At 43.9% G+C, this 15,298-nt stretch overlaps 1 protein-coding gene across 4 annotated transcripts in view; it reads left to right on the top strand.

The window, feature by feature from the left end:
• Window positions 1–15,298, top strand: part of acss2l (acyl-CoA synthetase short chain family member 2 like) — a 134,893-nt gene that overhangs the window by 114,271 nt on the left and 5,324 nt on the right. For all 4 annotated transcript variants that reach the window (XM_087986695.1, XM_043687773.2, XM_043687772.2 and 1 more), the window contains 3 exons: window positions 4,436–4,544; window positions 6,283–6,351; window positions 8,631–8,807. In XM_087986695.1, coding sequence (XP_087842821.1) covers window positions 4,436–4,544; window positions 6,283–6,351; window positions 8,631–8,807 — 355 coding nt within the window. The remainder of the gene's footprint in view (window positions 1–4,435; window positions 4,545–6,282; window positions 6,352–8,630; window positions 8,808–15,298) is intronic.

Here is a 15,298-nt window from a genome sequence, read left to right as displayed (position 1 = left end):
ACCTAACACTACGGGCAATTTAGTATGGCCAATTCACCTGACCCTGCACATCTTTGGACTGTGGGAGGAAACCGGAGCACCCGGAGGAAACCCACGCAGACACGGGGAGAACGTGCAAACTCCACACAGTCAGTCGCCTGAGTCGGGATATGAACCCGGGTCTCTGGCGCTGCGAGGCAGCAGTGCTAACCACTGTGCCACCGTGCCGCTCTGTGATTTTTATAAATGTCTTGGATGAGGAGGTGGAAGGGTGGGTTAGTAAGTTTGCCAATGACAGAAAGGTTAAAAATCACACAACACCAGGTTATAGTTCAACAGGTTTAATTGGAAGTGCACTAGCTTTCGGAGCGACGCTCCTTCATCAGATGATAGTGATCTGATGAACGAAAGGCGTTCCGAAAACTAGTGTGCTTCCAATTAAACCTGTTGGAGTATAACCTGGTGTTGTGTGATTTTTAACTTTGTACGCCCCAGTTCAACACCGGCATTTCCAAATCATGACAGAAAGGTTGGTGGAGTGGTGGATAGTATGGAGGGCTGTTGTAGGTTACAACAGGACATTGACAGGATGCAGAGCTGGTTGATAAGTGGCAGATGGAGTTCAACCTGGAAAAGTGTGAAGTCATTCACTTTGGAAAGTCAAATTTGAATGCAGAATACAGGGTTAAAGGCAGGATTCTTAGCAGTGTGGAGGAACACAGGATCTTGGGGACCACGTCCCCAAGTTCTGTAGGGATGCCACCCAAGTTGATAGAGTTGTTAAAAAGGCATATGGTGTGTTGGCTTTCATGAGCAGGGGAATTGAGTTTAAGAGCCACAAGGTTATGCTGCAGCACTATAGAGACCTGGTTAGACCACACTTGAAGTATTGTTTTTAGGTCTGGTTCCCTCATTATAGGAAGGATGTGGAAGCTTTAGAGAGGGTGCAAGAAGTTGCCAGAATGCTGCGTGGACTGACAGCATGTCTTATGAAGAAATGTTGAAGGAGTTGAGCTTTTTTCATTGGAGTGAAGAAGGATGAGAGGTGACTTGATAGAGATGTACAAGATGTTGAGAGGCACAGATAGAGTGGATATCCAGAGACTGTTTCCCAGGGTGGAAATGTTTATCATGAGGGGCATAATTTTAAGGTAATTAGAGGAAGGTTTAGGGGAGATGTCAGAAAGTGTGGGATGCGTGGAATGCACTACCAGCAGTGGTAGTATTGTCAGATACATTAGGGACATTTAAGCGACTCTTGGATAAGCAAGTGGAAGATAGTACAATGAAGGGTATAAACGTTAGTCTGACCTTAGAGTAGGATTAAAGGCGAGCACAACATCAAGGGCCGAAAGGCCAGTACTGTGCTGTACTGTTCTATGTTCTATGTTCTATCTCCAGTATCCAAAGTCTTGATAATAATCCACATTTGAACCAACAAACGGTCCTCATTGTGTTGTTGACTAATGTGTCATACATTAGCAGCATGACCTCTTTGTCTTTTGAAACCAGTATGTCTGGAATAAGGGCAGCAGTAGCATTGTTCCAACATCACTAGCCCAGTAATCCAGAGCCCCAGGTTATCATTCTATGAACATGAGTTTGACTCTCACCATGATTGATAGTTAGATTTAAATTCAATTTTTTTAAATGTCTGGAATTAAAACTCGAGCTTAATGGGGACCATTTTTGTAAAAACACATCTGGCTCACTAATGTCCTTTCGGGAAGGAAATCTGCCATCCTTACCTGGGCTTACAGCAATGTAATTGAATCTTAATTGCCCTTGTCAGTTAGAGATAGGTGATAAATACTGGCCTAGCCAGTGATGCCCACATCCCGTTAATGAATAAAAAGAACTTTGAAAGGTGGAGGTTATGGGAGTTCTGACAGGAATGATGTGCAGAATAAAAACAGAAGCTTGCATTCAATTCATATGTGGAATGCCTGTGATGCAGTTCAGCCAGCAGTTCTGGTTCAAGTCTTACTCTAGGATATGATATAGCAAGTTTTGAAGCTCAGGTGGAGGTTCTGGATGTATGCTTGCTCACTGAGCTGGAAGGTACATTTCAGACGTTTCTTCACCATACTAAGTAACATCATCAGTAAGCCTCCGGTGAAGCACTGGTGGTTTGGCCCACTTTTTATTTATGTGTTTAGGTTTTCTTGGATTGGTGATGTCATTTCCTGTGGGGATGTCATTTCCTGTTCTTAATGGGTGGTAAATGGGATCCAAGTCAATGTGTTTGTTGATAGAGTTCCAGTTGGAGTACCATGCTTCTAGGAATTCTCGTGCATGTCTCTGTTTGGCTTGTCCTAGGATGGATGTGTTGTCCCAGTCGATGTGGTGTCCTTCCTCATCTCTACGTAAAGATACTCGTGAGAGTGCGTCATGTCTTTTTGTGGCTAGTTGATGGTTCATGTATCCTGGTGGCTAGTTTTCTGCCCATTTATCCAATGTAGTGTTTATTACAGTTCTTGCAAGGTATTTTGTAAATGACATTAGTTTTGCTTGTTGTCTGTATAGGGTCTTTCAAGTTCATTAGCTGCTGTTTTAGTTTGTTGGTGAGTTTGTGGGCTACCATGATGCCAAAGGCTCTGAGTAGTTTGGCAGTCATTTCTGAGATGTGCGGCACGGTGGCACAGTGGTTAGCACTGCTGCCTCACAGCGACAGAGACCCGGGTTCAATTCCCGCCTCAGGCAACTGACTGTGTGGAGTTTGCACGTTCTCCCCATGTCTGTGTGGGTTTCCTCCGGTTTCCTCCCACAGTCCAAAGATGTGCAGGTCAGGTGAATTGGCCATGCTAAATTGCCCCGTAGTGTTAGGTAAGGGGTAAACGTATGGGTGGGTTACGCTTCGGCGGGTCGGTGTGGACTTGTTGGGCCGAAGGGCCGTTTCCACACTGTCATGTAATCTAATCTAATCTAACCTAATCTAATGTCTTCGATGTAGGGGAGAGTGGCTAGGGTTTCTGGACATGTTTGTCTGCTTGTTTAGGTTTGTTGCTGAGAAATTGGTGAAAGTCATTGGGCACCCTTTCTTTTTGAATACACTGTATAGGTGATTTTCCTCTGCTCTTCGTAGTTCCTTTGTGCTACATGTGGGTGGCTCATTGAAATAATGTTCTAATGCAGCTCCGTTTGTGGATGTTGGGATGATTGCTTCTGCCACCAGGACACATGAACATCAACTAGTCACAAAAAGATATGACCCACTCTCACTAGTATCCTTACATACAGATGAGGAAGGACACCACATCGACTGGGACAACACATCCACCCTAGGACAAGCCAAACAGAGATTTGCGTGAGAATTCCTAGAAGTATGGCATTCCAACCGGAACTCTATCAACAAAAATATTGACTTGGATCCCATTTACCACCCACTGAGAAAAAGAACAGGAAATGACATCACCACAGGAAATGGCTTCGCCAACCCAAGGAAATTCAAACACATAAATAAAAAGCAGGCCATGCCACCAGTGCTTCACCAGAGGCTCACTGATGATGTTACCTAGTATGGTGATGAAACATCTGAAATGAACCTTCCAGTTCAATGAGCAAACCTACATTCAGGACATGATATATCAGTGAATGTGTGTTTATAACTGGGTCACACAGGTTGCTTGTCATCCTGCCAATCCTTCCAACATTTATGGCAGGCACCAAGAGTTGGAGAGACTTCTGGTTGGTCATGGTTTATGTGGAGTGATATCCCTTCAGCTGTAACCTCTGGCTGCAGTCTAGTGACCCATTCCAAGGAAAGTATCTTGACATATGAGAAGTCTGGTTTATATGGCACCTTTGTTGTTCGTATACGAACAACTCCGGTTCCTGCATGAATGGCACCTTTCACAACCACGGGACATGTGAAGATGCTTACACCCATTGAAGTATTTTTGATGTGTAGTTAGTTTTGTAAATGGCTGCTGGGAGGTTCTGCATGTGCTGATCTGTGTTCTGGCTCATTGGCTTCCACGTTTGAAGCTGTCTCTGCACACAGACTTCTGGAATCAGTACAGCAGAGAAAATAATTAGACGCAGCATTGGGTTGTAAGTAGGAAATATGGTAACAAATCTGAGAACAATAAGGAAATAATGACTAGATAATGTGTATTTTTTGATGAGGATTAAATATTCACTTGGGAGAATCCATTATGTTTTCAGAGTGTGGTCGTGGGCTCTTTTACATTGACTAATGTCCATGTCATCTTAGATAAAATCTCCAATAGTACAGCGCTATCTCAATGCTGCATCATGGTCGATTTTTCCCCCTCAAGTATCTGGGGTAGACTTTGAACTCACAACCTTCACTGGCAAAAGTGTGACTGACTGAATCATGTAATACACTGTAATACAGGGAAGTCTTAATTATCAGACTGATTATGCACAGTGTGTCAATGTTTCTGGAGTTTTCATTCACTGGTGGGATAAATGCTTTTTGTCTCCGTTTCAGGTATTCAAACAGCCTTGGCCATCCATACTGCGCACTGTATATGGAGACAAGGAACGCTTTGAGACAACTTACTTCAAACAGTTCCCAGGATTTTACTTGACGGGAGACAGTAAATTATCATTTTATTTTAAATCATTTTGAATAATATACACAGGCTCACATTTCTGTCTGAAGCTGATTGAACTTACTTTGGCTGAACCCATATTTGTTGGTGATCAGTTTAAAGCTATGTGGTTGAAATGTTTATTTTACTCTTCATTTATGCAAAGAAAGTATAATACATTTATGTGTCAAACCTGGATGTCTTTGTTCAGCTGGGACTTAAGCACAATGCAAAGCATCAAATTGTAAAATTGTGCTATACAAAGTGCATTAGAGCAGCAGAAGAGTGTGCAGAAGCTGCATTTAGTGATAGAGAGAGAGAGGAAGAGAGATCAGAATTAATCTTTGAGAGGTCTGGTCAAAGATCTGATAATAGTGGGGAAGAAACTGTTCTTGAATCTATTTGTACGTATATTCAAATGTTTACATCTTCTGCCCAACAGAAGAAGGTGGAAGAGAGTATAACTGGGGTAGGAGGGGTCTTTGATTATGTTTGATGCTTTCCTGGGAATGAATGAGTCAATGGATGGAAGGCTGGTTTACATGATGGACTGGGCTGCATTCATAATTCTCTGTAGTTTTTTGTATTCTTGGGAAGAATTGTTGCCATACCACGGTGTGATGCACTAAGATAGGATGCTTTCTATGGTGCATCTATAAAAATTAGTAAATGTCTTTGTGGACATGCTGAATTTCCTTCGTCTCCTGAGGAAGTAGAGACATTGTTGTGCTTTCTTGATTGTCACATCCTCATGTGTGGACCAGGGTAGATTGTTGGTGATCATCACTATCGGAAATCTGACACTGTCAACCATCTCCAGCTCAGCCTCATTGATGCAGACAGGGACATGCTTTCCACTCTGCTTCCTGAAGTCAATGACCAACTCCTTCATTTTACTGATGTCAAGAGAAAGGTTGTTGTCTTTACACCATGCTGCTAAGTACTCAACCTCTTTCCTGTATTTTGTCTTGTCATTGTATAAGATCTGACCTACAGCAGTGGTGTCATCGGCAAACTTGTAATTGGCGTTGGGATGGAATTTGGCTGTACAATTGTGATTGTATAAGGAGTATAGCAGGGGGCTGAGCACTCCGCCTTATGGACATTAGATTATGATGGAGGAGATGTCGCCTATTCATACTGATTGTGGTCTATGGGTCAGGAAGTCGAGGATCCAGTTACAGAGTGAGGAGCTGAGACCCAGATTTCGGTGGTTAGATATGAGTTTGTTTGGAATTATGGAGTTGAAGGCTGAACTGTGGTCAATAAGTAGGAGTCTGCCATAGTTATTTTTGTTATCCGGATGTTCCAGGGATAAGTATAGATAGTGTCTACTGTGGACCTGGTGCATCTTTTGGTGAATTGCTCAAGATCAAGGTTGGACTTGATGTGACCCATGACCAAACTCTTGTTATTAACTTCATTAGGGAGTGGATCTCTTGGTTCATCCATGGTTTCAGTGTAAGGAACATTTAAGTTAACTTCTTCGGCGTGCAGTCTTCTACATTCTTACACATAGAGTCTGTAATGGTAGTGGCATACTTATTCAGGTTGGCCGCTAAGATCTTGAATATGGCCAAGTCCACTGAGTCTAAGCAGTTCTATAGAAAAATGAAGGTGACCAAAAGTGACATGTTAACATTTTTCTTGTAATTTGTTTTCACAATTTCTCAGTTTACGTGGATGTGTGTCTTGTTCAGCTGAGTGACTGCCACTGTTTCTCACAGAAAGGTTTGTTTTGCAGGTTGCAGACGTGATGGAGATGGCTATTACTGGATCACTGGAAGGATAGATGACATGCTGAATGTCTCAGGTAAAAATTTTACCAGCCTTTCAGTTTATTCAGACCTGTTTGAAATGGGAACAAAAGCAGTCACATATCATTTCTGGCCAGTCGGAGGGAGTCTGTATATACTTATTAAAGAAAACATATACTTATAAAGTACTTTCACTACTTTAGAATATTTCAAAGTGCTTTATAGCTGATGAAGTACTTTCAAAGTGTAGTCACCACTCTAATGTGGAGAACACAGCACAGCAAGCTCTCACAAATAATAATGAAAGAATGATCATATTACGTACTTTAGTGATATTGGGTGAGAGACAAATGTTTGCCTAGGTCACTAAGAGAATTCCTGTGCTCTTCAAAGCAGTGTATGAGACCTTTTACAACAACTTGACAGGGCAGATGGGATCTCAATGTAACACGTTATCTGGAAGACAGCACTGCATCACTGCATTTCATGTCAGCCTAGATCATGTTCTTTGGTCTCTAGGTGAGACACAAACCTAGAAGCTTCTGGCTCAGAGACCAGAGTCTCTGTTTGATATCTGTACAAATAATCCTCTCTTCATTACTCTCTATATTGCAGAAAATCATTACATCTGCATAGTCTGTTAAACAATGGTTTCTTATCTTTTCACGCGATGTGGACTGCATTGACAAAGCTCGCATTTGTTACTCATTGTTAATTCCCCTGAACTGAATGCTTTATTAGGCCTATTTAGAGGGTGGGTAAGAGTCAACCATGTTACTGTGAGTCTGGAGTCACACACAGGCCAGACCTGGTAAAGATGGTAGATTTCCTTTTGTTTTATAACAACTGAAGGCACGTTTGTGGTCACCATTAGTGAGACTGGCTTTTTATTTCACATTTTGCTAATTGAATGTAAATTCTCCTAGTGCTTTGGTGAGGTTTGGATGGATAGTCTAGGGCATTAGTTTGGCATTTGGCATTACTAGTTCAGTGATTTTTATAAATTCATTAATAGGATGAGGGTTTTGCTGGCTCGGCCCAGAGGACAGTTAAGAGTTAACCACATTGCTGTGGGCCTGGAGTCACATGTAGGCCAAATCAAGTAAGGATGGCAGTTTCCTTCCCGAAATGACATTAGTCAACCAGATGGTTATTCTGATAGTAAACAATGGATCCATGGTCATCATTAGACTTTTAATTCCAGATTTTTTTTAAAAATTGCCATCTGGCAGGTTTTGAATCCAGGTCCCCAGAACAATGTATGGTTTTCTGGATTAACCACTAGGTTATCACCTCCTTGTCTGAACTTATCACTTCACTACTAAACCAACACCTCTCTTTAAATGTATGTCATATGATGAATTCCCAAATTATTGCATGGATTACATAGAGCATACTCGGGTCCTTTCCCTTTGGAAGGACTCATGCTGGCATGGAAATGTAATATTCCAGTCGGCTGCCATGATTTAAGTTTTTGGATTGAAGGTATCTATTCATTCCAAATGCTGCCAGAGCCACAGAGAGTATATCTTACTGTCCCAGCTAGTGATGTATGGCCTTCACCAAATGCTTTGAAAATACTCTTAAGTCTGGGTATGTCTCCCTCAAAGCCAACTAAGCAATGAACCTTTCACTAATTCTGGAGCACAACTCCCCCTTAGAGGAAGAGTCAGGTCCGGAAGAGGGGCGATATCAATTTAACACAGCTGCTGTAACCAGACGTGACACAGACATCCATTCTGTGAACTCTCACTAACTCCCAAGTGGTTCCCTCATCAGATGCACAAGTCCTAGACACATCTTCAGTTGCTTATTTACAGTTGTTGAGAAGTGTGGCGCTAGAAAAGCAGAGCAGGTTAGGCAGCATCTGAGGAGCAGGAGAGTCGACATTTCAGGCATAAGCCCTTCATCAGGAATGTTCTGAAATGTGATTCTCCTGCTCCTCGGATGCTGCCTGACCTGCTGTGCTTTTCCAGCGCCACACGTTTCCACTCTGATCTCTGGCATTTGCAGTCCTCACTTTCTCCTCATTAACAGTTGTGTTGATTTGTGTGTGTATTCTCTATAATCTGTTCATAAATGTTCTTTACACATCTCTGAAACAGGTTGGACTTGAAGAGATAGGAACACTACCACTGGACCACTGCCACTTACTTTGAATTGCCAGTCTGTCTCAGTCTGTCCTCTGACTGAAACCCAAAGGCCTTCATATGCAGAGTACAGTTGGGACCCATGATCAGGTCTGGGGGTTGGGGGCAGGGGGCAGGGTTTCAGGCTGGACTGAGACTTCCCTCTGAACTACATCAATGTGTGTTTGACATCTTTGCTTTTACAGGTCACCTGCTGAGCAGTGCAGAGGTGGAGTCCGCCCTGGCAGAGCACAGTGCCGTCGCAGAGGTTGCTGTGGTGAGCCACCCCCACCCTGTGAAGGGCGAGTGCATCTACTGTTTTGTCACTCTCAAGGATGGAAGGGAATTGACTCAATTCATTACAGATGAACTGAAAAGCAAAGGTACCTTTGCCTAGAGGGATTGAGGGTGGGGAAGAGTTTGCACAAGAAAGGCTCTGATTGTGAAAACCAGTCACATAACATACATTTCCCTATAAACCTGGAACATGCAATTTACTCAACCCGTTCTTTATTGTAAAGGAGACTCTGGTAGTGAGAGGTCTTTTCAGCATAAAAAAAAAGAACTAGGAGCAGAGTAGGGCATTCAATCCCTCGATCCTACTCAACTATTTAATAAGATAATTGCTGATCTTCTTGTGGCTTCAAATTTATTTGAACACCTGAACAAGGAATAAGAGAATGCCACTCAGTGCCTCAAGTCTCCTTTGCTGTTCAGTAAGATCATGGCTGATCTGCTTTTAAATTCACCTCCACATGTCTCCCTGTGTCTGCGTGAGTTTCCTCCGGGTGCTCCAGTTTCCTCCCACAATCCAAAGATGTGCAGGTTAGATGAATTGGCTGTGTTAAGTGCCCATAATGTTAGGTGGAATAGTCAGGGGAGTGGGTCTGGGAGGGTTACTCTTCAGAGGGTTGGTGTGGACTTGTTGGGCCAAAGGGCCTGTTTCCACACTGTGGGCAATCTAATCCACATTCCTGCATATCCCCGATAATCTTTCATCCCTTTTGGAAATCAAGAATCTGTCTACCTCAGCCTTAAAAATATCTGAAGATTCTGCCTTTGAGGAAGATTTGCAATACCGGAGAGAAAAAAAATTCCCTCATTTCTGTCTTAACCTCCTTATTTTTAAACTATGACTCCTGATTCTAGATTCTCCCACAAGAAGAAACATCTTTTGAACATCCACCAGTCAAATAACCTCTGAACATTCTCAACTGCAGAGAACACACAGAGGACTAGTGCAGGAGAAAGGTTTTGAAGTAGATCTCATTGAATAATGAAGCAGTCTCAAAGGACTGAATGACTTATAACTTCTCCTAATCCTTATGTTTTTATTCAAATCCTTAACATTATTTTGTCTTTCTACTAAATCATGATGGATTTGTACTTTATCCACCCATCTTAATTTGTGATTCTTAACACCCTCATCAAAAAAAAATCTTGCAATCTCCATTTTTAAACCTCATAAGGCAATCTGCCTAGTCTAGCTATTAGTCTAGTTTAAAAAAAACAAAAAACATCTATGGAGAGAAAACTGAATTAAAATTTTGAGCCCTATTCTGAAGAAGGGTCACCCTTCCAGGAGAAAGTGAGGTCTGCAGATGCTGGAGATCAAAGTTGAAACTTTATTGCTGGAACAGCATAGCAGGTCAGGCAGCATCCAGGGAACAGGAGATTCGACGTTTCGGGCACAGGCCCTTCTTCAGGAATGAGCAGAGAGTGTTCAGCAGGAGAAGATAAAAGGTAGGGAGGAGGGACTTGGAGGAGGGGCGTTGGAAATGTGATAGGTGGAAAGAGGTCAAGGTGAGGGTGATAGGTCGGAGTAGGATGGAGGCGGAGAGGTCAAGAAGAAGACTGCAGGTCAGGAAGGCGGTGCCGGGCTGGAGGGATTCGGCTGAGACAAGGTGGGGGGAGGGGGGATGAAGAAACTGGTGAAGTCCAAGTTCATCCCCTGCGGTTGGAGGGTTCCCAGTCGGAAGATAAGACGCTCCTCCTCCGACCGTCGCGTTGTTGTGGTTTGGCGGTGGATGAGTCCAATGACCTGCATATCCTCGGTGGAGTGGGAGGGGGAGTTGAAATGCTGTGCTACAGGGTGGTTGGGTTGGTTCGTCCGGGTGGCCCAGAGGTGCTCTCTGAATCGCTCCGCAAGTAGGCGGCCTGTCTCCCCAATATAGAGGAGGCCACACCGGCTGCAGCGGATGCAGTAGATGATGTGGGTGGAGGTGCAGGTGAATCTGTGGCGGATATGGAAGTTTCCTTTGGGGCCTTGGAGAGAAGTGAGGGGGGAGGTGTGGGCGCAAGTGTTGCACCTCCTGCGGTTGCAAGGGAAGGTGCCGGGAGTGGAGGTTGGGTCGGTGGGGGGTGTGGATCTGACAAGGGAGTCGCGGAGGGAGTGGTCTCTACGGAAAGCTGATAGGGGAGGGGAGGGAAATATATCCTTGGTGCTGGGGTCTGTTTGGAGGTGGCGGAAGTGACGGCGGATGATGCGCTGTACATGGAGATTGGTGGGGTGGTAGGTGAGGACCAGTGGGGTTCTGTCCTGGTGGCGGTTGGAGGGGCGGGGCTCAAGGGCGGAGGAGCGGGAAGTGGAGGAGATGCGGTGGAGGGCACCGTCGACCACGTCGGGGGGGAACTTGCGGTCCTTGAAGAAGGAGGCCATCTGTGTTGTACGTATTTTGAACTGGTCCTCCTGGGAGCAGATGCGGCGGAGACGAAGGAATTGGGAGAATGGGATGGCGTTTTTACAGGGGGCAGGATGGGAGGAGGTGTAGTCCAGGTAGCTGTGGGAGTCGGTTGGTTTGTAGTAGATGTCCGTGTTGAGGACCTGTTAAGTTTTTCCAGCTGTTTCGGCTTTCGTTTCGCATTAGTTTAGTAAACCTACATTCCAGCTATTTGTCAACTAAACTTCACTTCTCGATGTGTGTTCTCCCCACCCTCCGCATATCCTTTAACTGTCTTGTTGAGCGAAAATCTGTCTAAAGCAGCTTTACAAAGTATGTGGGCACACCGAAGTTTTGGAAGAATTCAGGAAGCTTGGTAAAGTCTGCAAGGAGGGCAGTTGGATACAGGTATCTAGGTAGATCATATATACCCAATACTGGGGGCTTTAGTTTCAGGTATGGGTTGCAATATCAGAAGGAGATGAGCAAAAGGTAGCAGAGAAGACAGGTTGCTGGAGAAAGGAGGAGGAAGAAAGCAGGGGAAAAAAAGGACCATTGTTTTATACACTATAATCTCTTTTACGTCATTATAAGTACCTGAGAATATGGGAAACCTCCCCAATCCACCTGAAACCGGGTAATCTCAGCAAACCAGATCAAAATCCATGTAAACTAAAGGATAACATATCTGTTCCTCTGTTTTGTTCCTCTGTGATGCTATCAGGTAATAAATTCTAAGCCTGGAGATAACATACACACATCATTTATAATATGGAAAACTGATATAATCACAGAATTGTTACAGCATTTGACCCATCATATCTGAGCCGTCTCTTCAAGTTAGCAATGCACTTAGTGACATTACCATCTCTGCTTCCCCAACCATTACACATCTTCCACTTCCCATGGCGCCAATTCCACTTCCCATGGCACCAATTCCACTTCCCTTGGCACCAATTCCCTATTGAATGCCTCAGTCGAATCTGCTTCCAGCTCACTCTCAGTTGGTGCATTTCACATTCGAACTGCTCAATTCGTTGGAAAAGATTTTCCTCGCATCACTATTGTTTCTTTTGCCAAAGTGCTGCTGTAGAAACACTTATCAAGTGTAAAATCATTTGTGCCTGCGTTTAAATTGCCAAAACAAATGCAGCACAACTAAAGGAGTGCCTGGCTGACCTTTGAACCTGTGACTATTTGACTGACTGTTATAGAGTCATTAAGTTGTACAGCACAGAAACAGACCCTTCGGTCCAACTTGTCCATGCCGACCAGATATCCTAAACTAATCTAGTCCCATTTATCAGCACTTGGCCCAAATCCCTCCAAACCTTTCCTATTCATATACCCATCCAGATATCTTTTAAATGTTGTAATTGTACCAGTCTCCACCACTTCCTCTGGCAGCTCATTCCATACATGCACCACTCTCTGGGTGAAAAGTGGTCCTCTAGGTCTCTGTAAATCTTTCCCCTCTCATGTTAAAACCTATGCCCTCTAGTTTTGAACTCCCCTACCCTGGGAAAAAGATGTTGGCTATTTACCCTATCCATGCCCCTCATGATTTAATAAACTTTTATGAGGTCACCCCTCAGCCTCCAAAACTACAGGAATAATAGCTGCAGCCTATTTAGCCTCTCTCTATATCTCGAACTCTCCAATCCTGGCAAAATCCTCGTAAATCCTTTTCAAACAATTTCAAGCTTAACAACGTCATTCCTGCAGCAGGCACACTAGAATTGAATGGAGCATTCCAAAAGTGGGCTAGCCAATGTCTCGTACAACCGCAACATGACCTCCCAACTCCTACACTCAATGTACTGACCAATAAAGAAAAGCATAGCAAACACCTTTTTCACTATCCTGTCTGCGTGTGACTTCTAAAACTATCCCAATGTGCGTAAGCTGCTTGGTTCATTTCTTAAATGCCAATGTTGAATTGTTTACAAAATAGCATTGGTAACTGGAACTAAAATCTATTGACTACAATTTTCTGCTTAAGGGAATTCAGCCAATTCTGCACCATAAGTTTCAGTAATCCCCTTTTCTCCTTCCTGAGATGTGAAAGCAGGTGAGGTGAGGTGCAGTGCGGTGAGGGTGACTGTCTTTGACATCAAGGCTACACTTGACCAAGTGTGGCACAAGGACCCCCAGCAAAACTGGTATCAGTGGGAATCAGGGAGACAACTCTCCACCAATCCAGCACAAAGGAAGATAGTTGCAGTTGTTGGAGGTCAATTATCTCAGCTCCATAGCATCTCAGCTGGAGTTCTTCAAGGTGGTGTCCCAGGACCAATCATCTTCATCTTCATTAGTGACCTTCCCTCCATTATAAGGTCTGTAGTGGAGATGTTCGCTAATGATTGTGCAATGTTCAGTACAGTTCACAATTCCTCAGATACTGAAGCAGTGTGTGATCCATATGCAGTAAGAATTAAACAATATCCAGTCTTTGGCTGAAAAGTGGCAAATAATATTTATGCCACACAAGTGCCAGGCAATGACTGTCTCCAATAAGAGAGAATCTAACCATCATCCCTTGGCAGTCACTGGTATCTCCATCACTGAATGCCCCTCTATCAACATCCTTGGGATCACTGTTGACCAAAAGGTGTACTGGAGCAGCCATGTAAATATTGTCCATAAAAACAAGTAAGAGGCCGAGATGTCTGTGGCAGCTATATCACCTCCTACCTCCCCAAGAGCCTGCCCACCACATACATGGTACAATTTAGGAATGTGATGGAATACTCCCCACTTGCCTTGATGAGTGTGGCTACAACAACACTCAAGAAGCTTGACACCATCCATGAGAAATCTGTCTGCTTGACCGGCCTCCCATCCATCACCTTCATCAGTTGCTCCCTCCATCTGTACTATACCCAAGGCTGGAATCGAACCTGGAACCCTAGTGCTATGAGGCAGCAGTGCTAACCACTGAGCCACCGTGAGCACTTTGTTCACACACTCTCCAATCAATATCTTCCTCATGTTGGGACTGATTTTCATTTATAACTCATACTGGGAGGCTGGGTGAAGCCAGCCTCGGGCGACTGTCTGTGTAGTGTTTGCACATTCTCCCGCTGTCTGTGTGGGTGTGCTCCGGTTTCCTCCCACAGTCCAAAGATGTGGAGGTCAGATGAATTGGCCATGCTAAATTGCCCATAGTGTTAGGTGCAGAGGGAAATGGGTCTGCATGGGTTACTCTTCGGAGGATCGGTGTGGACTTGTTGGGTGAAGGGCCTGTTTCCGCGCTGTAGGGAATCTAACCTAATCAAAAGGAAATCTCTGGAGAATTTCACAGCCTGAGCAACTGTCAAAATACCTGTTGGTAGAAAATGTCTACCAATAAGTTGCTGGTCAGTCTCTTGGATGTAGCTGTGCATTGTGAAGAGTGAGAACTTGAAATGGGGACAAACTTGAATCAAGGCGAATGCTAGAGCTATGTCAAGTCTGAAGCTTGTATTTATAGAATGGTTCATCAAATTGCAACAGCTCAAAAGCATTTCACAATGAATTGTATTCATTGCAGTTCAATGGAAACTCTCTTTCTATTTTTCATTTTTCCCCTTTCCTTAACTCTCCTCATCTACAGGTGCTGGCTCGTGTTGATTTGCAGTCAGCCATTCAACATTTCTTAACCTGGGAATTGACTTTAGTACTGTAGTGGCATTGCAATTGACCTACGTTTGTACATAGCCTTCAGCCACAGGCTTGCACTTTACACCGAATGGTACTGGTATTATTTGCCTTCTGCGGTCCCTGGAGAACTGGAGGCCTCTTGCAGCTGCAGCATGGTCTGAGGGATTGCCGTGCCATGCAGGAGGCCTTTTAGTTTTACTTCTACTCCTTCCTCTGACTGTACATTCTCAGATATTTCTCTCCTTCAGTCAAAGTGCCAGCACCTCTAACCGTTTGCTTTTACCTAGAGTGCTGAGCGCAGCATATTCATTCTGTGAACCAGCCACTTCATGCTGGCTAATACCACCTACAAATCAAAGAACTGCTGTCAACACCAGTCAGAGAGGGGTAGACATAAAAGGAAGGAATGAGGATAAATTATAGCCGAATTGCAACAAGACTGTCATGCATCAGCCACTGGGGAGGAAGTGCTGATGGATGGGAAAGAAAAACAGAGAAAATTTATGTGAGCGGAAATTAAAATTCATAAAGAATCATGAAATATATAGCAGGGCAGTCAGTCGTGAGTTGAA

The sequence above is a fragment of the Chiloscyllium plagiosum genome, unplaced genomic scaffold (assembly GCF_037043375.1).
Source record: "Chiloscyllium plagiosum isolate Xiang-an unplaced genomic scaffold, Cpla_swu_hap1 HiC_scaffold_4, whole genome shotgun sequence".
Lineage (NCBI taxonomy): Eukaryota > Metazoa > Chordata > Chondrichthyes > Orectolobiformes > Hemiscylliidae > Chiloscyllium > Chiloscyllium plagiosum.
The sequence above is the reverse complement of the archived record's forward strand: the minus strand, read 5'-3'. Positions and strand labels throughout refer to the sequence as shown.